The sequence below is a fragment of the Amblyomma maculatum genome, chromosome 1, assembly GCF_055883805.1.
Source record: "Amblyomma maculatum isolate TAMU_Amacu chromosome 1, ASM5588380v1, whole genome shotgun sequence".
NCBI lineage: Eukaryota > Metazoa > Arthropoda > Arachnida > Ixodida > Ixodidae > Amblyomma > Amblyomma maculatum.
In genome coordinates this window covers 240,587,412-240,613,145 of record NC_139344.1, presented here as the reverse complement: position 1 = coordinate 240,613,145, position 25,734 = coordinate 240,587,412, and the positions used below count along the sequence as shown (strand labels likewise).

General features: G+C 48.2%; 2 protein-coding genes across 3 annotated transcripts in view; one reads left to right on the top strand and one right to left on the bottom strand.

Annotated features, from left to right (window-relative positions):
• LOC146206046 (uncharacterized) overlaps nt 1-20,745 on the top strand; it is a 37,045-nt gene extending 16,300 nt beyond the window's left edge. Inside the window, exons 2-4 of the mRNA XM_084590700.1 lie at nt 11,342-12,212; nt 12,886-13,048; nt 17,059-20,745. Coding sequence (XP_084446826.1) covers nt 11,355-12,212; nt 12,886-13,048; nt 17,059-18,629 — 2,592 coding nt within the window. The 5' untranslated portion in view covers nt 11,342-11,354 and the 3' untranslated portion in view covers nt 18,630-20,745. The remainder of the gene's footprint in view (nt 1-11,341; nt 12,213-12,885; nt 13,049-17,058) is intronic.
• The window catches only part of Rab3GAP1 (RAB3 GTPase activating protein subunit 1), a 257,376-nt gene that overhangs the window by 176,771 nt on the left and 54,871 nt on the right, over nt 1-25,734 (bottom strand). The window lies entirely within an intron of this gene.

The following is a 25,734-nucleotide window of genomic DNA, read 5'->3' as shown; positions in this document are numbered from 1 at the left end:
CCGTCCTCGTCGCGTAACCCTAATTCCAGTCGCAATGTCCTGCGGGAATATCAGCAGCACGAGCGGAGTGAGGGGAACCCAGGCTCGACGGGGCCATTAGCTGCCGACGTCAGCGGCCGCGCGGAGAAAAGGGCATCCCTATCGCGCGCGCTGAACGAAGGTCGAAGGCGAGTATAGGTCCCGACTCGACGAGAGCCGGGTGCCGAGCAAGGACTCGGGCAGTACAGTTCAACTTGGCGGCCAGGACGAATCGCTCTCTGGCCGGCTGCCTCGCCACACGGCGCCGCATGGTCACCCATTCGGTGTTATACCATCGCGACTCATTCAGGCATTGCCCGCGCAAGGCCAGTGCGGCCACTGCCAAAGTCCCAAGGCAGCCGCCGCAACGCAAGGGCGGGAGGAGGGGGGCAGCGATTTCGCGCGTCCAAAGCGTCCGCGATGACCCATTTTCTTTTCAATAAACGATCAAGCGGCCAGCCCCGCGCCGCTGACCACGAATCTCGCCCACGAGCGAAAGTGTTCAAGCAGTCGGGCTCCCGATTGGCTCGGGCGGTGAACAAAGCGCCATTCGCCCGTGTGCCGCAACTTCGACCGGCTCAGCACGATCGATGTCCAAGTTTCGAATTGTTATCGCGCCGTAACTTCGGTGGACGCGAAAAGCGAGATGGAGCCCGCCTCCGATGGTGCGAACTATTCTGAGGTCATTCAACACGAACCTCTATACAATAAACGGGCGTGATGCCATAAAATCGCGTTGAGTAAAACCGCCCATACGAAGCACTTTAAAAAAGGCGACCAGTACACTGCAGTTTCTACCTTAAAAATTTATGTCAAGCAGCGTACCGGCTTTCACAAGTGCGCATTGAGTATGCGAGGATAGGAAATGTATAAGGCCGCAATAGAAGTTCAGTAATCCGTTGTGACATAATTATTAGAGCTGAGAAACCAGATCTCGCGAAGAAAAAAATCGAAATGGCCATTGACTGAGCCAGCACTTCCGCTAAATAGCAAACACCCAATTACACGCACCCTATTTGAAAGGACCAAGCAGTTGAAAAACCCATGACAGATCAGCCAGGCACAGCTGGCATACTTTTGTGGAGCCGCTGTGAACTAGAGTAGGACGGCTGCGGGGCCCAGCCAGAACACACAGTAGCCGTTGCGGCCAGCTACGCGGGAGACGTTCGCACAAAACCGCTCGCTGCCTTTCGTCCCGCCAATCCAGCTCGGATACTCGATGGCGGCCCCAATTGAAAATATCACGCGAGTCAACTCACGCGGCAGCGACTTCTCCAGCGCACGCAGAGAGGACCTTTCCTCCATCTGGCAAGCGGGGTTACGCCGCCACTTCCGCTTTCGCCTAGCAGCGAGCGCCCGAAGAGGGTTTCGCGTCGCTGAGAGTAACCTGAATTGCACGCGCTCCTTTTTTGCTGCTTCTCTATTTGCACGAGAACCCAAAAAGCTGCACACGTTGGCGATTGTACAGAACAAAAATGCGAGGACAACGATGCTCCGAAAACCCCAAAAAACAATTCCACGCGAAGGATAAAAAAAAAAAACAACAACAGAAAAAGCCACTAATAAGAAACCCCGAACAACGGCGGCGAGCCGTGTTTGGAAGAGACAAGAGACGCGATAGCGACCGAGAAGGGCCCCACAGCGGCAACCAGGGTCGCCAATGAACGGCGTGTGCTAGCGTGGCCATCGCCGACCACGCACGTCCCTCGGGGACGACGGTGCGTCGAGGCCGACAGAGACCTCGTGCCATCGCCTAAAGCCGCGAGCACGCCAAGGGCATCCGGCGACGCGAAGAACAATTTCTCGAGCGATGCATCCCGCCACAACGCGCACGCTCCCCACCCGCGCGCAGGCAATGCCGCTCCTGCCACGGAAGCTGACGGCCCCATAAGCACGGCTGTTCAATTGGGAAGCATTGGGAAGCGTACCGCGAGAGCTGCACCTCTCGTAGTCGGGCAAGTTGAACACACAATTAAAAACAAAAGAAATGCGGGTTTAAGCAAGCCGCGCAAGGATCTCGATGGTTAAGTCACCGCATCTTATAGGTGCTGGTCACTTCCTCAAATGGCTTGTAGAGCCTCAAATTCGGTTAACACTAAAATCTCGAACACGGGCAGCCTGTTCCTGAAATGGCCACGGGCGATGAGGAGGGAAAACACCAGTTCTAGCCACCAGAAAATGCCCACAGGGTTGCGCCGCGCGGGGAATGTTCTTCAGTACTGACGAGGAAAAACGGTCAGGATTACGAAAACATGAACGTCTCTCGGAGAGAGAGACACACACACACTGGGAACACATTGCTTCCTGAAGCTGCGTCCCGAGATTACATAATATGCCGCTGCACTGGTGAATCAACCAGGCAACAACGCAGACGCGACACGGCGTGGTGGGTGCGCCAGACAGCACAAATCCGTTTACACCGACGAAGCGGCCCGAAGGTTCGTGTGCGAGCCACAGGCGCACCGAAGCGCAAACCGGGAAAAAAGAAAAAAAAAAAAAGAGAGAAAGAAAGAAAGAAGAAAAGAAAGAAAATGTGGGCACACCTCGAGACGCTGACACAGATACGCAACCGGGGCAATGCGCAGACGTCGCGACGCTGCTGGTCGCTGTGTGCCTGCAGCCCGATCCGCGCATATTTCTGTTCCTCGCCGGTCACGGTTTAACGAAAATCCATTTTGCGCCGAGAACCGGCGCACGGCGCAAACTTCTTTTAAGGCGAAATAATAAGAGTATCGAAAGAGCTTAAAGAAAGAAGGAGGAGCGCGTTACGTCGTCCGCGGAAGGGAGCGTGTAACGTATCGGGACAAGCCGCTCTTACGTGCCGAGGCGGCGTTTCCTCGAAAGCAGCAGGGCGTGAATGCGAGGCTCGTCATGTTCCAGTGCGCAAGCCAGAGAGAAAAAAAAAAAAAAGAGCCGCGCGCGGCCATGCGCCACGGGCCCGAATAGAGCCGCCGCGGGGCATCGACACTGTGGGTCAAACGAATTAGGTGGCTTCCGCCATTGTTCGCCCGCGGAGACGGTCCCGAGATGGCTCTCATTACACGGCGGCGGGCCGGCCGATTTCCCAGGAACAGAGGAGGAGCGAGAGGGCCACGAAGCCTGTGCACGCGCCGGCTCAGCAGAGTCTGCTCGTCCCCCTTTCCCAATTATCTCTCACGCAGTATTTTATATGCTTGGTTTACAATGTCTGCGGCTGTTATTCGCTGGGAATGCAGCCGAAAGGCATCTTCTGTTCTCGCGCAACGTTTCCTCCACACTTGAGGGGAATTACTTCCGCGCTTACGCGAACTCGAGATGCGTGACGCTGCTCAGTGCGACAAAAGGTGAATTCGTCCCCCCCCCCCCCTCCCCTCCCAGAAACCACGTTTCGGTGGCACAACAGCCCGACACCTGTTGTTTGGTTGATTACTCGGGCTACGACAGAAGCACCCGATACCTGTAACCACGTTTGAGTGCCCCGACAACGCGCTTTGCCAGTTTTACCAAGACCGTCGGGCCAGTGGACAGGTAGCAGGATTCCTGAGAGAATGACCAAGTGGAGGACGTTCATAAGAAGTGTCATTACCAACAAACGCGCTTCTGACTTAATCTGGCGCTCCCCCTCCTTATCCATTAGGGACCACTGTTCCTAACGCGGCACACGGTCAGTTCGCTCGTCATGCATCTTGTGCCTCTTTAGATCCCGCTGTTTGGGCTTTTAGCGCTGTAAGCCGAGGCGCGTGAGCCATGGCAGAGTCTGGAAGCTCCGGATTAATTTCGGCCGCCCGGAGATTTGAACGGTGGACACCTTGTGAGTCGCCTCCACCGATATAAAGTCGCCGCGGTCGGGACTGGATCGCGAATACCTTTGTTTTTTTTCATCAGGAACCGTGCCAAGGCAAACACGTTCCCTCTAATACGCATTATCAAGTGCACCCCTATGGTCAGGTAGTCCCCGCTTAACGTTATTAAATGGTTAAATGTCCGCTCTTAGGGTGAACACGCGAGCGCGCGGCCGCTGTCCTCGAACCGTCTTTGCATTCGAAAGGGCCGTGCATCGTGAAGTCGCAGGACATGCGAAAAACCACTCTGCTCCACTTTCTTTCGATGTGCGGCCGTGTTGGACGTAATGGAACTTCTAAGAGAGCAACCGCCTTTTCGCGTGTTCAACCTAAGGGTGGACGACCATGTTGTGCCCACCTTTCCATCCGAACAAATAGAGAAGGGATTAGGCGGTACCTTTAAAAAGACGCCTCTAATAAACCCTCGTGCAAAACTGCGATAGCTTGAAAAAAAAAAGGGGGGGGGGGGGGGGGCACAATATGTTTGGTCTTCAGACCATTTAATAACTTTAACAACCCCGCAAGCCAAACCATTTAATAGCCCCTCAGGGTTCCAACAGCCAAGGGGCGGGTACTATGCCAACGGTTCGGTTTCCAAACGCACTCTGCGTTCGAGCCGAGCCGGCTAATATATCGTAATATTCGCTTAATATCGGCACATTCTAACAGGGCAGCGAGGAACCGCAGCGCTTGCTTGCACGCTCGTGGGAACGCTATTCGCCCTGCGCGAATGCTCTCGATCAAGACGTTATTCTTAGCACAGACTTTCTTCGCGAACCCGGTGCCACTCCCTCCGGGATCATGTTTTCAGCACGAACTGGCTACCGGAAACACCCTCGTGATATTTTCAGAATCGCACTACGTCTTTCCGATGGTACCGTTACAGTGCCACCACGTGCGATTACCTGAGTAGGCCACTTGCGACAAGCCGCATAGGGGACAAACGCGTTGTTGCCAGAGGTATGCGTCTCAGGTACTCTGGTCTCTCGTGGACCGTCAGAGTGCGCCGACATTACCCGAAGCGACGCGCTGCCGTGTTTCACACTGTGACCGCTGCGACCACGATATACACAGTCATCCATCAAAAGTGCATCCATTTACGCGAGCCGAAGTCTTTAAATGGAGCCACACGTTGCATGCGATGTGGCGCAGACGAGACGCCATCCAGCCGCGCCCTCCTTGGGAAAACCTCGCCTCGGCCGCGACGGCCGTCGCGCGGATGACGAATGCGCATTGGAGATGCGCTGGCATCTCGGGTGCGCGCGTGCGTGCTCTCAAGGCGCACGGTCGCGCCCGCCCTGCAGAAGATTCCCCGGAAATGTGGCCCCGAAGTCAGGCGTTCCTCGGTCGCGCGCGACATCGTCGCCTGTCATGAGTCGGACGAGAAGCGCTCAGGCAGCGCATAAAACATGCGCCACGCAACTTCTTCACTGTATACGCCCGCAGCTCGTTCCGCTCGCGTACTTGCGCCGCATTTAACGAGTGGGCCGAGCCAGTCGAGAGAACCGCCGCATCAAAAAAAAAAGTACTGCTAGAAACAGGACCGATATGTATGCACCCGTATATTTTGTGCGTTTTCTTTCATAGTATGCGCGGCTGAGTCATCCACTGCGAGGCCCTCCGCTAGCAAAAACGAGTCAACGCCCAGGGGGCGCCGGACATGTAGCCCCGTGTCTCAGCCGCTGTTCACGCCTTCCCTAGCCACCCCGTCGCAGCTTATTGAGAGCATTTCGAGAGCACAGTGGCACAAAGTAAGCAACTGTTTGGGGTCAGCTACGAGGTGCGCGCGATGGGCACCCGGCGAGCGAGTGTGACCTCCCCGCGGTCGAGTGCACACGGCCACCAGGGCGAGCCGCTCCCAAACCTGTTAGCGCCGTTTCTCCCCACATGCACCGGCAGCCGCGCCAACCTCAAAACCAAACCCAATCGGGGAACCGAAGCCCGCCAACAGGGAAGAAACGTAGACCAGCCGCCGCCCGCGATACTGGTGCAGGTTCGCGACAACAGTCCGACTGATCGAAATGCCTCGGGCTGGCGGCTCTAGAGCCTCGAGCGTCGCCAAGCGTAATCCGGCAGGAACGCGTTCACTCGTTCTATCCGCTAGACAGGCAAGCCGAACCATCTCGCTAACTTATCACAGTGCTCACTCCGGCCGCCCGCCGGCGTGTTGGAAAGGAAGCTGATAGAAAACCGATGTACAGCCTCGTCAACTTCTAGCTATAACACTGTCACTGCTTTTAAAGCGCCATTCCGTCCGACACGTCAATGCAGTAAAGCTTAGTGACTGGCCATGCGAAGTACCACCTCCGTGTCCGTCTGCGCTTGTATCGATTTGCTTCGATATGCTCCCGCATCGGACGCAATGTTGCTTTGAAAGGAGTGACCTTGTTATAGCTAGAAGTGGATGACCCTGTACAGTCTTTGTCAAAAGTGGGGTTTAATGGCACATAGGCTACTAAGGCCATCATGCGCCAAGCGCGAGGTTTAGTCTATTATGCGTGTGATGGGTCTAAAAAGATCGTTAAAAATCTGTCATTTAAAAACTTAGCTTCTTTTAGGAATGAAACAACACATGATGTATTGACAAGTGAGTAATTTCCTAGAAGTAGGCGAGGATGAAAAGAAATATGTTCATTGAAGAAATGTGGGAAGTGTTTTTTCTCATCTTGTCCAGTTTTTTGCATGACCATAAAAAGTAACATAATTCCTTCTTTCGCGCTAAGTGACTGTTCCCCATTACACTGGCGCCATATTTCACTGCATTTGCTTGCTGTAGAGCCACGTAGCCTCATGATCTTCAAGTAAATCAGTATAAGGTGCAGCAGACTACGACTGAAGAAAGCTCTTCTTATGTGTTGCAATTAAAAGAGACCGACAGCCACGAATTACTCTCTTCTTTGCCGGGCTACACATAACAATTAGGTGAAAGCAACAACCACACACACATACACACAAAAAGAATTAACTAAATGAGAGCAGAAACAAATATGCTCCCGAAACAAAAACCCACGACGACATACAAAGAAGTCAATACTTGGATGAGCATTGAAAAAGGCGTAAATTTCACCCAGAAGCTGAAAATAAAAACAAGCGCTCAGGGAAAGGGCGTGTGCGATCGAGATGAAGAAAAAAATGGATGAAGCAGGAGCGCTCCATTTGTCGAGCGTATGCCACAGCGTGCCAGCAGCGCAAGTATCGATTTTATTTCACGCTTTCCGGTCATTCCCGGGACCCCGCCCACTGCGCTGGATTCTGGCACGAAATCACAGGCTTCGCCTCGGGACACGAGAAAGCAAATTGGAACTTTGATTGGGCAGGTTTTGTGGCCACGACGGCGGACTGCCTCGGACGAAACGCGCAACAGGCGCCAATAGCGCCGCCGTTGCATAAAAGACCAGCCTCTCGGCCGCGCTCCACTTCCGCAGACTTCGACGTCAGGCGCGATCAAAGCGACGTTGCCCGCGAGGTGCGTGCTATACGAGCGGCGCCTCAAATGAACATCGCTAGGCGATAAATCGGTTTCCACTTTTGTCAGCGCGAAGCCGTCGACAAGACCGCGCAAAAGCGGCTGGCCGCGTCCTGCACGGGGAAGGCCACACGACGTCACGACCCGGGTGTGTGTGAAATACAGTGACTAGAAAGGGCAACTCGAAGCTGGGCTGCCGGGATATTATCGATACGAAAAGAAAACAGCCATCCGCGTCTCCGAAGAGGAGGTTTTGCAACACCGAGCAAACATGCACACACTTTCCGATCACCAAGAGGAAGAAGTAACTGGTGATTCTAAGAAATGAACGGCAGCGATACAAAATGCTAGCGACCTTTCTTTCATCAAGTGCACTCGGAATGCAGCACTTTCTGAACGACTGTGCGAAAAAGTGTTCCGGGAGGTCATCCCAGACTTTAGAAATTTGGTTCGCTACTATTCCTCGCGCGTTTTAATGAGCCAGCCTGTATAATAAACATTTCCGCAAGTGAAGAGGCTGTAGATGATATGTTGGCGACGTCTGTACCAGCTTTGGGCGAGCGCAGCTTTCACTCCGTTGGTCAGGTGCCCCGGAAAAGAAAAATCACATGGACTTAAGTTCGAATAAATATGGCATATGCCACTAAGGCCACTCCCACGCGCCTCCAGCGGCTGCAGCTGCGCGAACTCGAGCACGTCTTTGGTACGATTCGGCACGTTTTTCTTGACACCCAGGACAATGTCTTTACAGCGTACCGCTACGAAAGGGTTCTTTTTACGCTACATCAATTTTTTTTTCGAAACCTTTTGCGAATCTCCAATGGTTAAAAAAAAAAATCCAAAACGCTCACACTCGGTACCAATGACCCCTCTTGACCCAAGCGTTGAGTGCCCGCCTGGCATGCGGAGGGCCTGCATTCGAATCCCAACGAAGACGGATTTATTTTACTGAATCGTGTATTTTTTCCGACATGTTTCATGGTAACGGTTCGCAATTCTGGGTTACGCCGACAGCCTTTTGGTTGAGCGAGCCCTGTACGCTGATTAGAGCAGAAAGTTGGGAGAGTTGGTTAAGGTGACAAAAAAGCGCGCGAAGACGGCGAATTTTCAGCTGTCAGCTTGCGCTCCCCTTACAGTTCGCCTCCCTCCATCCCTATCGCGTAAAAGTTATGCGCTGAAGCCAGGAGCGTGGGTTACGAGACAGGGTATACTGGATACGAATAAATTCCGATCACTCCAAGTTTCGAATTTCGACCGCCATTAAAAGGCAACCGCTGTTTAACTCACGAAGTCACACTCAGCAACCGAACGAACTAAATATGCGCACTCGCCTATGCAGTCGTCAACACCACGCGACACACGCAACAGTTACCGCCTATTGACACATGCGGCACGTAGCAAGCCACTCGTGAATCGGATGAAGAGATTGAACAAAAGCCGCGCAGAACGGGTCCTTCTATATCCCTCTCAAAGCGCACAGAAGCCTCCCCTCAGACAGCGTGAGGCGACACATCTGGCGACGCATCCAGATAACTGGAAAAGCTTGCGGTCACCGTCCACTGAGATATAACGTGCACAGAGGACAATGTGCTGGGTCTGCATGCTTCGAGCATGACGTCAAGTCTTTCTCGGGCTACCGACGCGCCCAAGGACTCGTTGCTAGTTTGGGGCCTGAAAAGCGCCTGCAAATAAGTTCTCTGCTGAAAAACGCTCTCTGGCAGGACCCGAAGCAACGCACTCGGGAACGATGAGCGCAGGTGGGCCCCCGCAGAACCGGCTGGTCGCGTTCCATCAATCAGTCGCGGGACACGACTTCGACAAAGCAGGCTCTGTTGATGGCGCTTTTCCCTTTCGTTGTGCCAACCGACAGAGGTGGTTCGCAATCCCCGGGACGGGTTTTTCCGCCTCGGTTTCGAAAGAGAGACGGCAGCAGGTCGTCATCGATCCTGTATGTCGACGCCGAGCTTGGTGCGAGGTATGGTTGGTACGAGTGTACGGTACGAGTGTACGGTACGAGTGTACGGTACGAGTGTACGGTACGAGTGTACGGTACGAGTGTACGGTACGAGTGTAGGGTACATAGTATCGACAACATAAAAAAAAATCAAGGATGGTATTATCGATATCACTGCTGTCGATAACTATACAGTTGTTGGCCAGCGATATTGCCAGAAACATTTGCGATACCTGATCGGTTTCATTATTTTATGAGGCGACTCAGGCTATGAGGGACGGCATAGTATAGAGAGCGGTGAGTGTTGACGATAGTGCTATCGATAGCCTTATGGAAGGGCTATCGATGGTAGTATCGAGTTTTGCATTCTAAAGTACGGATGAGTGGGTTACCGATAAGCCGTTCACGCGACCGATTCGCGCTGCTACTGACCACTCACTGCTAAGACAACAATTTCGAAGCCAGGTCACGCATGCAACTGTTGTAGGCTGCACGCAACGCCACTGATAGGTGCGCATAACCGAGGTACACTCGCGGTCACAATGGGGAGCATGCTCCGACGATTAAACTGCGCTCACATCTTAAACATAGGAAATTAAGAGCAACATACATTTGGTTGGAATCGTCAGTGCGCTCGCGGAACCACCCAATAAACCCTCATATTTCCTTTACGGAGCACGTGGGGAAAGTTTAAAGCTTGTGCCGTATTTTGGCCGCATCTGTACCTTCGCAAAGACATTGGGCGCAGTGGTCGCAGTTCCCGAAAAGAATCCGCCTCTTACATTTAGTGCCAAAAAAAAAAAAAAGAAGAAGAAGAGTTTAATCCGGACGATAAGATACGTCTCAGGCACTTCCTGCTTCTCTCAGGAGAAGGGCAAAAGCGTTAGCGGACAGCGGTAACCATGGAGGTAACGCACAAAAGGCAGAGCCCGAGACAGGGAGGCCACCACCGGTAGGCGTCGTTAGCCAGCGTCCGTGGATCTGTCGACAAAGCCGCGGGGCGACGGGAAACAACACCAGGCACGCTTTTCACCCGGCGACTCCCGCGCGGGCAGACTCTCGCTCCACCTCCTTGGGGCTACTCGGCGACGATGAACTCCGCAGGGCGGCACAAAAGCGAGCCAAAGACCGCATTCCTGCTCGGTCAGACAGCAACGCCGAGGAGCCCTCGGACATAGCGCAGAGTGAAGTTGAGCGGGAGTGCCAGTAAAACCCCTTCCGACTACACGAGCACGCACGCTCACAAACAATGAGAGGTTCAGGCCGCCACTGCAGCTGTAAGAGCTGACGCCAACGCTCTGCCGGTATTCTGTTTCCCACATTCGAGCGTGTTATGTCGAACCAAGATCAGATGAAGCAACGCTCGCCTTTGCGCTTTTCCATGCAACACCACGAATAACCGAGCATTTTCTGCGAGTCCCAAGAGGGTAGCTTGTCGACACGAAGTTCTCACACTCGCGCGCGCACAACAAAGAATTTTGCGCCGGGCGTGACTTGTGCGCTGTTCCTGACTGAGCCCAGAAAGTCGTCCTCCGCACTTTTTGCTTTCTTCGCTCGTCAGCTGCGAGCGCTGTTAGGAGACCGGAGCGGCAGGCGGAATGCGTCGGGCCAAGTGGCAGTGTGCGCCGCAGTTTTCCGGGCACTCCGAAACCCGCCCCGCGCTGCCTTCCGCGGCGGCCGGGGTCAAGGCCAGTCGGGCGTCTTTTGCGACGACCTGTCAGGGATGCTTTGCACCAGCATCGCTTACGGAGGAAAATTCAATTATGCCCGTCTTTGCAGCACGCGCCCAAAAGCGGCAGTCATCCGTCAGATCCCGAAACACACGCCGGTCTACTGCTGCCTGCGAGGGCGGCACAGCATTATTCTTCCGCGGCATTGTCAACAGAGCTGACGAGTTCTTCTTCCACCCTAAGCAGCCCACGCCATTCTTCAGCATGATTAGCCGCATCATTTGTAGCGCCGTCGCGTAGCAAAACTGGATGACCTCCGCGGCGGATTTGCAAAAACAAATGCGAAGGTTATATAACGTCAATGCCGACGTGAAGGAGAGGTCGCGTGTCTGACCGCAAACCTTCTTCGCAGGACCTGAGGAGCCATGTGGCTGCTGCTGAGCGCCGCATTGGCGCTGCTTGCGGCGTCGCCTGGAGTGCGGGCAAAGTGCCCCTGGTCGCGGGACCTGGTCGACCTGCACGCCGACTGCATCTGCGCCTACAGCAGCACGCAGCGCCTGTCCGTCCAGTGCAGCCCGGTGAACTTCGCCCGACTCATGAACGCGCTACACGCGTCAGCGCAGAACGTGCCCATCGACCTGCTGCACATCAACAACAGCACGGTTGAGGAACTGCCGGACGGAGCTTTTGCCAAACTGGACATCCAGTCGCTGCATCTGGCGCGCTGTCAGTTGCGCCACGTGTCGGAACGAGCGTTGCAAGGCCTCGAGAACAGCCTGGCCAGCCTCAGCCTACCCGACAACCGGCTCGAGGAGGTGCCCGTGGCGGCACTGAGGCGACTCGCCTCACTCCGCCAGCTGGACCTGTCGAGCAATGCCATCCGGCACATACCTGACGGTGCTTTCAGCGGCCTGCCCCTCAACACGCTCAAGCTGGCCGACAACGAACTGATCATCGCGGATGACGCATTCGCAGGCCTCCAGGACTCGCTCAAGAACCTCAACCTCAAGGGCACGGGCCAGGAGCGCGTGCCGCGAGCAGCCGCTCAGCTCACCTCCCTCGCCTTCCTGGATCTGGCGCAGAACAAGATCGCTGAGCTGGCGCCGGAAGACCTGAGCGGCATGCACACGCTCACCGCTCTCAATTTGGAGCGCAACCGCATCGTTAAGATCGACGCTGACGCCTTTGCAGGCATCAACGACACGCTCAGCTCGCTCTCCCTACTCAACAATCTGCTGGTGGAGTTCCCCAGCCAGGCGCTGGCCACGCTCACCGAGCTTCGGGTAAGCACTGTCGTTAGTGAATAATTTCTTCTTGGCTAAACACCTGCCCCATTATTTCCGGTTCACACTCCCTACATGATTTCAAAGAACTTTATGGTATCACATGCATCATTCTTCAGTGTAGAGTTCTCATAATACAAGCTGCCGTATGAGACTTTTTTTTTTTTTCCTCGCTTAGGTTGGCAGTTGATCAGAGCAAACCCCCGGGGAAATGTTTTCTAGCAGCTAAGTGTGCACGCGTCATCCTGGTCTTCGCGGCAACAGGCTCCCGCGCGGGTCGATACCTGCCCACAGTGACGAGCTGAGCAGCACTACGACACTCAAGGGCGGGCCTCATGCTCATGTACAGAGTGTTGTTGTTGTTGTTATTGTTGTTATTATTATTATTATTATTATTATTATTATTATTATTATTATAACCAGCCCTGCCCTCTCTCCCCGCTGCTATCCTCTTTCAGTCCACTCACACTATTTCCGCCAGCCTCATCTAAGGTGCTTCAGTGTCTGATGGCAGACGCTGCGGCTGGCATAAATTTTTTTTTCCTTGTCTTTTCATTATTAGGTATTTTAAATAAAATAACCCCTTACTACTACTACTACTACTACTACTACTACTACTACTACTACTACTACTACTACTACTACTACTACTACTACTACTGTTTACCTGCAGGTTCTTGACCTTGGATTTAATGGAATTCGGAACCTCCCGGATGACGCCTTTGCAAACAATCCATTCCTCACACTCTTGGCTTTGGATGGAAACCCAATGGCAACTATACCACTCGAGCCTTTCCGGCACCTCAACACTACCCTCAGAGGAATCAGTATAGGAGGTAAGTACTATTATAAAACATGTTTAGCAAGCTAATAGCAAGGTAACATTATCTGCATTCAACCAGTGATTACTCAACAAGAATCAGTGAAAAGCACAATTTTCCTTTGTTCTAAATAGTTTTCCTCAAAATGGGCATTGGATGTGAGCTATTTCGAAATCTCTGCAGAAGTAACCATAAATTTTTTTTCTTTCATAATGGAGCTATCCATATCAGAGGCAAATTTAAGAAAGGCGGGAAAGGGGGGGGGGGGGGGGGGCACCACGTCCAAGTGAGAAGCTTTACATAGGACAACTATGCCTAAGCCAGTATTTTCCACCAAAAGGTGCAAGAAAATACATGGTTTACATGGGACAGCACTCCCCTCTTTCCAGCCACCTCCACCCAGGAGGACCCATAAATCCACCCCTGATTTGTCACCTCCAAAGTGAGAACCTTCTGTCCCACTCTTGAAGAATTATGAGGTGCCAAGGGTGCTAGCAGAATTCCTCTGCACTGTGCAGCAGGAAACCCAGTGGACTAGAGACTTTGTGCACACATATGAGGTGTATTTGGAAAATATCCAATTATGTAGATCTGATATCTCAAAACCTTGAGTCTCATCTGGCCATCTGCTATGCCAGTGTATACCTGAATGAGACACTACACTTGTTTTAATCTTTTTAATTAACGGCGAGACACATCTGACGGGAATGATGTGCAGTGTTGACACTGCTCAGAATAGTGGATAGATTTGATCTGTACATTTGCATTAACATTCCTGCACCCACCTATGACTTAGCGGTATTATAATCAGTCATAGCATCATCCACAAAAGTTTTAAGAATCAACTGAACAGTTTGACAAAATAAGTGCTCTGCAAAAAATATAATCTATTTTGCCATTGTCAGAGTGACAGTGATTGCAATCTATTTTGCCACTGTCAAAGTGATAGTGATGCTGCACCCCACTAAACAGCAATGCACTTCCCACTGGGCAGACAAAGGCACAGATGATGCCCTCTAGCTGATGGCCAGACTGAGTGCAAGCCATCTAGTTGCATACTTTTTTTGGTAGTCCTCACATAAGCAATTTTTTTTTTTCATGGATATACTGTCGGTTGTTCCATCTTGATTTCACTATTATGTGTGTATTATTATGTACTTGCACCTTTGTACTTACTCATTTGATATAGTACTCATGTGTCATTGTTCCCCTATGTAATACCCTCGACTGATGGCCTTTAGGAATATATTAATAGATTAATTCATTCATTCATTCATTCATTTTGATCAATCAATGCCTAAAAGTATCAAGGCATGAAATTCTCAAGCCCCAAAGCATTACCATGGAGTGAGCTATGAATTGAATTCAATACCTTGGTTTTACACATGATAAAGAGGTAGTCAGTTCAGTTCAGGCGTTCAGTCGTGTCCGACTCTTCGTGACCCTATGGACCATGTCACGCCACGCTTTCCGGTCTCTCACTATCTTCTTAACATCACATAGCTTCATCTGCAATGCCTCGAGAATGCCATCTAACCATCGCGTTCGCTGCCTACCCCTTCTCCGGCGACCCTCAACCTTTCCCAACATCAAATCTTTCTCCAGCGACTCCTCTCTTCTCATCAGATGACCAAAGTAGCTGAGCTTTAACTTTAGAATTTGACCCTCCAATGAGCAGTCAGGGTTTATGGTCGACAATATCGACTGATTTGATCTTCTGGCAGTCCAAGGAACTCTTAAGAGTCTTCGCCAGCACCACAATTCAAACGCGTCAATTCTTCGGCGGTCAGCCTTTTTCACAGTCCAACTCTCGCATCCATACATCACAACTGGAAAGACCATAGCACGGGTTATACGGATCTTGGTTGGCAGACTAATGTCTCTGCTCTTTACTAGGCGGTCAAGGCTAACCATTGCTCTCTTTCCCAGAAGCAGGCGTCTCCTAATTTCATGGCTGCAGTCTCCTTCCGAGGTAATCTTGGCGCCCAAGAACAGAAAATCTGTCACAGCTTCCACTTCTTGTCCATTGATGCTCCAGGACTTGATAGGGCAAGACGCCATGATCTTCGTCTTTTTAATGTTCAGTTTAAGCCCAAACTTCTCACTCTCTTCTTGTACGCGCATCAGAAGTCTCTTGAGTTCCACTTCACTTTCTGCCATTAAAGTGGTATCATCCGCATATCTAAGGTTGTTGATACGTTTTCCAGCAATCTTCACTCCAGCTGAAGACTCGTCCAGACCGGCCTTCCTCATGATGCACTCTGCATATAGGTTAAATAGGCAGGGCGACAGTATGCAGCCTTGCCTCACCCCTTTCTCAATCGGAAACCAATCAGTAAGACCATGCCCAGTTCTGACTGTGGCCTCTTGCCCTTCATAAAGGTTCCCGAGGAGACAGATGAGGTGAATTGGAACTCCCATCTCTTGGAGAGCTTGCCACAATCTGCTGTGATCTACGCAGTCAAACGCTTTCGCATAATCAATAAAGCAGAAGTAAATGGGTTTCTGGAACTCTCTTGCTTTTTCTATGTTCCAGCGAAGGTTGGCAATTTGGTCTCTAGTTCCTCTGCCCTTGCGAAACCCAGCTTGCACGTCCGGAAGCTCCCGATCCACATACTGCTGCAGCCTACCTTGCAGGATTTTTAACATCACCTTGCTAGCATGCGAAATAAGCGCGATCGTGCGGTAGTTGGAACAATCTTTGGCACTGCCTTTCTTTGGAATGGGGATGTAAACTGACCTCCTCCAATCCTGTGGCCACTGCAGGGTTGTCCAAATCTTTTGACATAATGTATGCAGTGTGTTAACAGCGTCGTGGTTGAGGTTTTGAAGCAACTCAGCTGGAATACCATCAATTCCGCTGGCTTTGTTCTTAGCAAGGCTGGCTAAGGCCCATTCAACTTCACTCTTCAGGATGCCCGGCTCGAGATCAGTAATCACAACCGTCCTATGTTGGGTTTGCACATCCGGGTCCTTCTTGTAGAGTTCTTCTGTGTATTCCTGCCACCTCTTCTTTATCTCTGAGGCTTCAGTGAGGTCCTTGCCTCGTTTGTCCTTTATCACGCCCAGCTTAGCACAGAAGCTTCCTTTGATATCTTTGATTGTCTTATACAGAGCTCTTGTGTTCCTTAATTGGCTGTTGTCCTCAACTGCTTGACACTGTATGTTCAGGAAGGCATTCTTATCTCTCCTTGCTATTTTCTGAAAATCCGCATTGAGAACCTTGTATCTTTCTCTTTCCCCCATACCTTTTGCCATCCTCCTTTCCTCAGCTATTTGCAAAGCCTCTTCAGATAACCAGTTTGCTTTTTTGCATTTCTTTTGCTTTGGAACTACCTTAGTAGCAACTTCTTGTATTATATCACGAACATCAGTCCACATCTCTTCGGGCTCTTTGTCTTCTAGATCTAATTCTTGAAATCGATTCCTCACTTCCACAGCATATTCTAATGGAATCTGATCCAGATCATACCTGAAAGGCCTTCTAGTTTTCTGCGTAGTATTCCACTGCAAACACATCAAGCTTTTGGCTTCCTGCTTAGCATAAGGACATAGTTGTCATAAAGCCTCCACAATATTTTGTGCATACATACAAATGTGCACGCTGGACTCTTTTCAAGTGATACTTTTTTTGCCTTTTGGATGGCTCGAATGTTAACATACGGGTTTTTCTCAGGTGAGGCTTCTAATGCTACTGCAGTAAAAGCAGACAAAAGCTGTCTCGTCGCTCCAACCACCATACAGTGGCCGTAGCATTCAATAAATAATGTTACGTAAACAGTTGGTAAACCTTTGCTAAAGGCAATGCAGCTTTTCTGTGCCAAGTGAACCTTCTTGAATATTGGTTCAGTCATATAAGAAGCAATAACAAGAAGTAATTTTAAAGTTTTCACCTTTCTGAATATAATGTTTCATGCTTTTTTGGATAAATAAAACAAAAAACTGAAACTGCTATAATAAAGAACAGAAAGTGAAGCTTCAAATGAGCTACTTGTTCTAACATTGTTTTTGCTTCAATATTGCAGGCCCCTATCTTGAATGTGACTGCAGGATAAGATGGATTGCAGAGTGGATTGCCAATAAGGATCTCCAAGTGACAAGCCGTGAAAGAAACCCTCAGTACTGTGGTAAACCGGATAACTTCAAGCGTCGTACATTTGCCAAAATTGAGCCTTCTGAGTTCATCTGCAATGTGTCAACAACGACAACACCACCACCACCAACAACAACCATTTCCCTCACAACCACAGTGGAGACTGAGCCTCCAGTAGTAGTCAGCACAAGCCCACCGCCCACAACAACTGCCGTCACAACAACTACAAGTACTACTACCACTACGACCACTACACCAGTTCCTCCTGTGGAGCCAACCATTACGACCACCATCCCTGAGCCAACAAGCGTTCATATCAATGAGCTGCTCGTTGCTGAGACCACAACATTTCGGGAGCCATTCCTGTCTTCGAGTGAGTCAGCAGCTGACGTTGTCACCTATGCTCCAGAGCTAACGGATGCCCCTGCACCTTCCCAGAGGCAAGCCAGCGACAAACATGTTCGGCCATTACTATCATCACCAAGAAATCAAGACAACGAAGCACCATTGAACAAAGTTCCACTCATTCCACACATTTTAAATGCCCAGCGAAAAGACTCCGCTGTCACCATTGAATGGCAGACAGAGGGCGAATCGCCATTGGGCTTTCAAGTAGTCTACCGACTGTTTGGAGAAAAAATCTACAGACACGGTCCTGCACTACGGCCAGATCAGAGGAGGTACACAATGCAAAACCTGCCCACAAATGAATGTCTAGTTGTGTGCGTTGTGAATTTGCAGGATGCACAGGACATTGGCATAGACGATGTGCTACCATCTCAGTGCAAGGAGCTCAAGCTGGAACGTTATGTCATTGCTCATTTGGATAAGATTATCATTGCATCCTCGGCAGCTGTATGTGGCATCATCATACTGGCTGTCATCATCTTCCTCTGCTGTTGGCGCAAGAAACAAGGCCGCAGCAGTGGTCCCAAGTCCCGTCTGCCACTGCCAACCTCCACCGTCCACCCAACTGTCAAGCCCACTGACGAGTGGGAGACTGTCTCCATGTACAGCAGCCGCAGTATCCCGCGGGCACGGATGTACCACATGGACAATGCAAATGGCTCTGTAAACCAGAGCTTTGTCATGGATGACAATCGCTCGCATATTTCTCACTTTTCGCACATGCCCAACGGCTATTCCTCTAAGGCCCGTTCCACGGCTGATGGCCAGTCACACAGATCCTACTCACAAATGTCCAATAAGTATCGTGGTCTTGGAAACCCAGAGGTTCGCAAGTCACAACAGTCTCTGTCAGCCCTATCGGGAAATCACTCCTTCCTCGATGCTCATGTGGGGCAAAACGCGCGGCCACTTTCCAACGGCAAGAAAAGAGTGCTGCACAATGGCCGCCTAGCATCAGCCAGTTCCATGCACTCGCTAAATGAGTACGACTCAGACTGGAATGGCCGAACAGAAAACTGGAAAGACAATGAAGTGGACATATACGTAGGCCAGAGTCATGTCGCACCTTCACACGGCAAGTACCACCATCGATAGGTCACTTGCCCACTGTGCAGTTGTGGCATCACAGTGCTCATATCACCACTCGTGCAAGGTGTTCCACGTTGGCATGCAAGCATAGTTCTTTGCTGTGCCAGATAACACTTGCCTCCTGTGGTGCTCCATAATGGCTGTTCATTGCAACCGCAAGTTTTCCGCCCACACGAAATGTTGTCAGTGAAGTGCCAAAAACGGGAGTGTTGCTGAGAAACTTCTGCAGATGTGCTCTGAGCCATGTGTGGCTGAACTATCAGAGTGCTGGAGACTACTTTGTTGCTGTTCAGTGTAAAATTAAGGTGAACTCAGGAGTGCACACATGCATTACTTGCCTTGTTCACACTGCAGAGCAGTATGTGTGCACAAGACTGTAGTTTTATACACTGCAATTATTGAATTTACTACTGTTTAGTGTTATCGCCTTCTGAATTCCAAAAGTACTGACACAGAGAAGACAATCAACTTAAACATGGTGCTTTCCCTATGTTTCACTGAGCATAGCGATTTGGCGTACTGTATGAAAACAGAACAGAGGGCAAGTGGCTTTTTCAAAAAATGTAAACTGTGATGTTACTATGTAGCCATTTGAAAACCATGGCTACTAAATCGGGAAAGAAATGAGCTCTTTTCAACATTAGCTCGGTTCAGGCACAGCCATAAGCCAAATGTAAAAAAAAAGCACTACCATTTGCAGGCATGAATCATTGCATAAGATGATGATGACCTCATGTCATTTGAATCAGCGAAACAGGTTCTCATTAAATAGAGAAAAAATTTCCTGGCCTCGCCTCACTATGCTTATTTGTACGCTAGAATAACAGCCAACGTAAATATTTTATGTACAGCTGCGTGCCGCAAAAGCAGAAAGGTAGTAAATACTCTTATGGTGATATGTTATACTGATGGACACTTTTATCATGCATTTTCATTTATAAAAAATGACATCGTTCATTTTGTACAGCATCATTAATGCTTGGTCAATATATTTTTGCAATACAGATGTGAGCAAGAGTCAGTACAAGTACCTTGTACAGAAGCTTTGCAAAGCAGTAATGGTGGTGGTTAATGGTAGCGGACACTTGAATTATGTGTGGCCAAAAAAAGTAAATGGGGCGAGACAGGCTTCGCTCATAGCTGGGGTCAGGCTAGAGAAATCTGCAAAGTGAAGCCTCTATCCATAAAGGATGAAAGTATGTAAGATACTATGATGGCAATTGCTAAGCTTACCATACTAAGGTCATTCAAATAATTACTACAGTTTCTCCTTCAAATCAATGAAATGAACAATGATGACAAGTTTCCTTGATGTTCAGTGCCATGCACGGTTGCGGTAGAAAGCAGAGAAAACACAGAATTAAATCAAGCTAAGCTATGGCTTATGCCATCATAATGTACAACCATAATACTAGCATGCACTTACTGGCACTGGTCGTTGGCAAACCGCTGTATGCAGTGCCAGAAGCTGCACTGGTACAACAACAAATAGACGAGGATTCTTAATATTATGTTCTGCCATTCATGTTTAATTGCCTATGCATTCAAAATGCCCTTAGAGGCCCTAATATGACAGTAATACGAGAGAACACAAGAATACTTGAACACTTTTGGCTTTTCTCGTATATATCTTAACAAACCCCTCATCCTCACATTCTTGTCTGCTTCACCAGAGGGTCTGAAATGGATCAGTAGCAAAGCTGGACAAAAAAGCAGTACCAAGATATCAATCCCACGAACAGAGTTCTTGAGTGTTATATGAAATACAAATAAAAAGCAAAAAATAAGAGCAAGTTTTGGCAGTCCAGTATGCAATGGCCTCGATTTGCCTTAAACAACAAATGTGGGGGGGCCAGTAAAGTTCAGTTGCCAATACTGTGGGAGGCCTATTTTACAGAGTAATGCAATGCAAGTTCCGAAGCAGCAGTTGTATTAGTTGCTAGCGGTGCCATCAAAATAAATCTTTAAGGATAGCAAAAATTTCAGTATCTGAAATTGACAACAGTTGTTTCACTGACCTCAATGTTGTTTGCCGGCGGCTCTCCTGAGACAACAATGTGAATGCTAGATGCTGCTATGAGCTTTTCAGGTATATACAGTCATGGACAGAAGTTTATGAAACGTGGATTCGCAAAAAAAAAAAAAAAAAACGTCCCTGTATTGCTTCGCTACCCATTCAGTTTCTATCTATCCTAGCAGATGAAGAGGTGTCCTATGTTTCTATGCTTTTCACAGACCACTCTGAGATAATTCTTTTCCCCACATCCACATCCAGCAAATCCTTATTTGTGACTGTACATATTATTGGGGAAAATAAGTTTAAAATGCCAAATAAATGGATTGTGCCCTTTCACGATCACCATTTTAGCGAAATTAACAGCACTTGGTGCTTCTTAAATAAATTCATGCTTCAACATTTCTGTGTACCTTTGCTTAATTAGAATTTGCACTGAATGAAAAATTTAATTTCTCTTTCAGTTTAGTGTAACCTGAGAACACACCGTCTACACTCGTACTGCAAACCTAGAAATGACAGCATGCCATAGTTCATCAAAACAGTGCTTTTATAGTCTTGAACACACCAGCATAAGATCCCTCTATGAGTGGATCTTACAAAGGTATGCAAATTACAGAAAGTCACAGACATACTTCAAGGAAATATACGAGGCACTACAGTATGTACCTCCTGATATTTTTACGAGCATGCGATCCTAGTGAATAAGAAACTATCTGAAAATACAAAACGGAACCAAAATGCACCATGTCAAGGAAAGAGCTGCAGCATGGGCAAAAAAGTAAGCTTAAGCCGGGCATCGGGCTGCAATGACTCAGCAACAAATTACTAGAACAATGAAGATACCTCACAGCAGTGAAGGATAATGCAGATTTTCCACATGTGGGCATGTGTGGATTGATAGATAGCCTGGCTGCTCCATACTTCCTGCTGCAATTCATTACAAATGCTGCAGTTCTATAGCTTTTAACAAAGAAAAGGCCAAAAGACTCATCAAAACAGTTTGTGTATTTTAGTAAAGCTGGAATATTTCCAATGTTTTATGCTATTTTGCATTATTCTACGTGGTCACTACACTGAAGCTAACTTTCTGCAGGTCTTCAAATAGACTGCTGAATAATGTCAAGTAGTAGCAGCTGTTAGAAATGGCATTTTTTTTTCACACAGTGACTCCAAGGTTAAGTTGCAGAGCAAAAAAAAGATCAGGTTCCCTAACGCAGTAAGTGGCACACAGCTCCATATGATCAGTCTCTAAAAAATTATGTAAAAGTAAACTATCCAAAGCTAGGGTAATGGGAGTTCTTGATGCCCATTCACACTGGAAACTCACAGAGGTTGTGCAATCCTTTTCGTCAAAAAAAGACTGTCCCAGGTCAGTCACGTGCTGCTCAATTTTCTAGCTTTGCGAGTGCTTGTTGCAATCCAATTTGGCACAGCTCAAGTGAACAGAAGTCAGTTTTACATCAGGCTTCTTGCTGCTGGTGAACAGCCAAGGTCGACAAGTCTCATTCTAAAGGAGACCAATTCGGGAAAGCGACCTGTGGGTCACTTTGAAAGTCTGAACACTTGTAGAGTTGAGTGGCTGGCTGGTCGTATGAGACATCCGGTCGTGCGCCCTCTGTGACCCACAAGTGTGAATGGGCCTCTACGCATGAGCAGTGCATATACAACAGGCAAACACAAGAAAAACAAAGAAGACAGAACACGTTTTTCATGTTATTCATTTTTCCTGTATTTGTCTTTTATGTGTGCACAGCTCGTCCTTAAGAGCAGCCATGAACCAACTAGCCCAACAAGAACTTCTAAAGGATGATGGGAAGTACAGGCTTTGGACAGGGGTTATCTGAATGTCAGTGTCATCCAGAACTTGTGCTACCATGGTACCCACTGCTGCCATGTGTGTGTGCAATTTGATCTTGCAAACTTCGTTTAAGCTGCAGCCTCTCGAAAATGCAATGGCTCTCATTTCAGCAATGACTACTTTCGGCCAAGCAAAACAATCAAAGTTTAGATATGTGCTGCACAAGTCCAATTTTTCAACAAATAAATCTTTGCAAAAAAGATGTCACTGTGAAGGGAAAAACCGTAGCAAAAAAAAAAAAAAATTACCTAGTGAGCAGCAGTTATATTGTGGACCATGAAAGAAAAGCTCATTATTAGTGCTGTACAGAGTTCCTAAACGTTAACAAAGATAATAAAACATATGCTCAGCGACCTGGCTCATGACCAGCATTAATGGAAAGGTTTCTCGAAGGAATAAACAGAGTGAGCCATTCCAAATACAAAATAGAAGCGAGGCTTTCGCTTACTGATTTAATTAAGGCAACACTATGATGAACAATGCATTGGCACTGATTACAGCAGATCACATAATCTTCGTTTCTTCTCCAGTTTAATCATTATATGACAAGTTGAATGCCACCACCCACCTAAGAAAATCGACGTGAAATACACATTTAGCAGGAAATGAATGCTAACCTAGTTCTTGCAGGATAACACATGTTAACACCAATTGCAGCATAGTGCTGGTAGACTCAACAGCACTGTGTTGATTAACTGTCTACAGTAACTGATGTAACAGGATGAGGATGCACTCAAAAGTAATAATTCAAAAAGAGTAGCATCAAAGCAATGGAAACCAATGATGGCAGCACACCTAAAGTGACAAATCAAAGTGAAAAGCACGCAATGCACTCTCACCTCCAGGGCCTCTGGCTGCGTGAAGCATGGTAAATGACACTAATCGGGCAGTTCTGCATTTACTCAGCTCACCAAGTGAGCAGTGCCAATGCGAACCGAAAACTAAAACCAAATTTAATAAAGACAAATGGTCCAAAGAAAAGCAAGAAGAGTTTTTATAAACCCCGGAAAAAGTGTGCAGCTGTGGCAAACGTGCTCCTGTGAAACCAACAGGGCGCCCACTTAATCATCAATAAACTAACTTTAAATGTCACATCTAATGTCGGGACCCACAGTTTATAAAACATGCATGTTTACACTGTAACCTTCAGGCCCTTCAACCATGCATGCATGCAAAAAAAAAAACACAGCCAATGGTGTCAGTGTTGAGGCTGAACTTGCCATTTGAGACCAAACTGGCAGCTATCAGGTGAAGAGTATGTAGCCGAAGCCAAAACAAGATAAGCAATAACAAACATTAGTGACAAGCACAGCTACTGCCCCTTCCAGCCCTTGCATTGTCTTTTCTTTCAGCAGTCAATATTTGCATTACAAAAACTGATGAATCTATATTGGCTAGCCTGAAACACAATTGTCAGGCCAGGCTCTCTTGCTTGCATGGACTGAAGCCTCTGCAATGCTAGCACAGATAAGTAAAGACCATAAGTATAAACAGCAACTCTGAAGCTGCGCAAACTGGTGGTGGTGGTAGTGGTTGATTTATTATTTTTTTTTAAATAATCAAAAAGAAGGAAAAGAGTATTGCCGGCCGCGGCAACTGCTATCTAACAAACTGAAGCACTTGAGCTGCGGCCGGCGGGAAGGAAAAGGGGATAGGGAGAGGATAGCAAGGGGAAGTAGAGAGGGGAGCGATAGGAAGAAAGGACAGGGGAGCTTTTTACATTATCAAAAGCATTACCTGCAGTGCTGGCTCAGTGACTGCCAGCGAGTTTGCAGTCACCAGCCGTGGCAGAGGTTAGGGTGTTTTAAAATTTGACCCTGGCCTCATTCAATGGGGGCAAATATAAAAATGCCTATGCACTGAGATTTCAGGGTATGTAAAGAATCCTAGGTGATCAAAGTTGATCTTGAACCCTTTACTAACCCATAGTATAACCAATAGTATAACCCATAGCAATGCTTCAATGCACAAAAGTTCATTGAATCAATATAAGTAGACAAATTTTTCTAAGTCATCTGAATGAAAAATGTCTTCCAGATTTAAAGCACCTGATTATTTAATTTTTATTTTTTATTTGAACATACTGTTGGTCCCCTCTTGGGACTGTTACAGGAGTGGATTTATAAAGAACATCAGGTTTAAAAGACAAGAAATCAGCATTCATATGTGGATACATCGAGTGAGAAACAGAAGAAGGAAGATAGCCAACTCTGGCCTTCAAAACATGCATTCAGACACGTCTCGAAGTATTCCTTAATACAATCATACACTGGGTACATGATCGAGTGAGCAAAAACATAAGACCAATACAGACTGTGGATGGTCATCAAGCCTGGCTTGATGACAAAACTAATGAGGCTGCAAGCTCCATGAATTTTTCTAAGGAATGCTGCGCAGTTATAGGTTTATCTAGGGCGTTTCATTTCCTTACTGCTCGGGGAAAGAAAGAAAAATAATGTGTTGTTAGTGCAAGAGTATTCATTAATCGTAAAATCATGCTTGTGACATGTTTCTCTAGAACGGTTAAAACTAACGTAAGTAGCAGGATCCAGGTTGAATGCATTATGAATTAATTGATATGAAAACTTGAGTGTTACGTGACTTGATAATGTGTCTAGGCCTGCGCGGAAAAGCAGCTCCGTGGGAGAGTCAGTGCGCCGGTATCTGTGGTAGATAAAGCGAACCGCTTTTCGTTGAACTGATTTGAGCACATGTACATCTTTTTGCATATACAGAAACCAGACGACGTTTGCATATTCTAAGATTGGATGGATAAGGACCTTATATGCGAGTAACTTCGAATCTGAGGTTGCAAAGCGCAAGGCACGTCTAAGGAAGTATAAACTACTCATGGCTTTTTTGGTAATGTTTTGTACTTGGGTTTTGGAGCTGAGATCATCATAAATAATCACACCAAGGTATTTTTTTTTTCAGTTACTGTTTTAAGAACTTCGTTGCCTGCACCATAAGGGAAGCTAAGTTTTGTTTTCTTATTTCTGACTGACATCACTACCGTCTTTTCCATATTGATAACCTTAGCCTGCATAAAATAAAGGTTTATGAAGACTCAGCAAACAATGCCAGAAGGTCAGTACAATCACTGTGTCCACAGAAAAGTTCTAATGCCAGAAGGGTGGCACATTCAGTGCATCCACACATTTTGTCATAATTTGGGAAAACCTTGCTCACTGCTTCAGATAGTCAACATATGCTATGAGACCCTTGGATGAATGCAT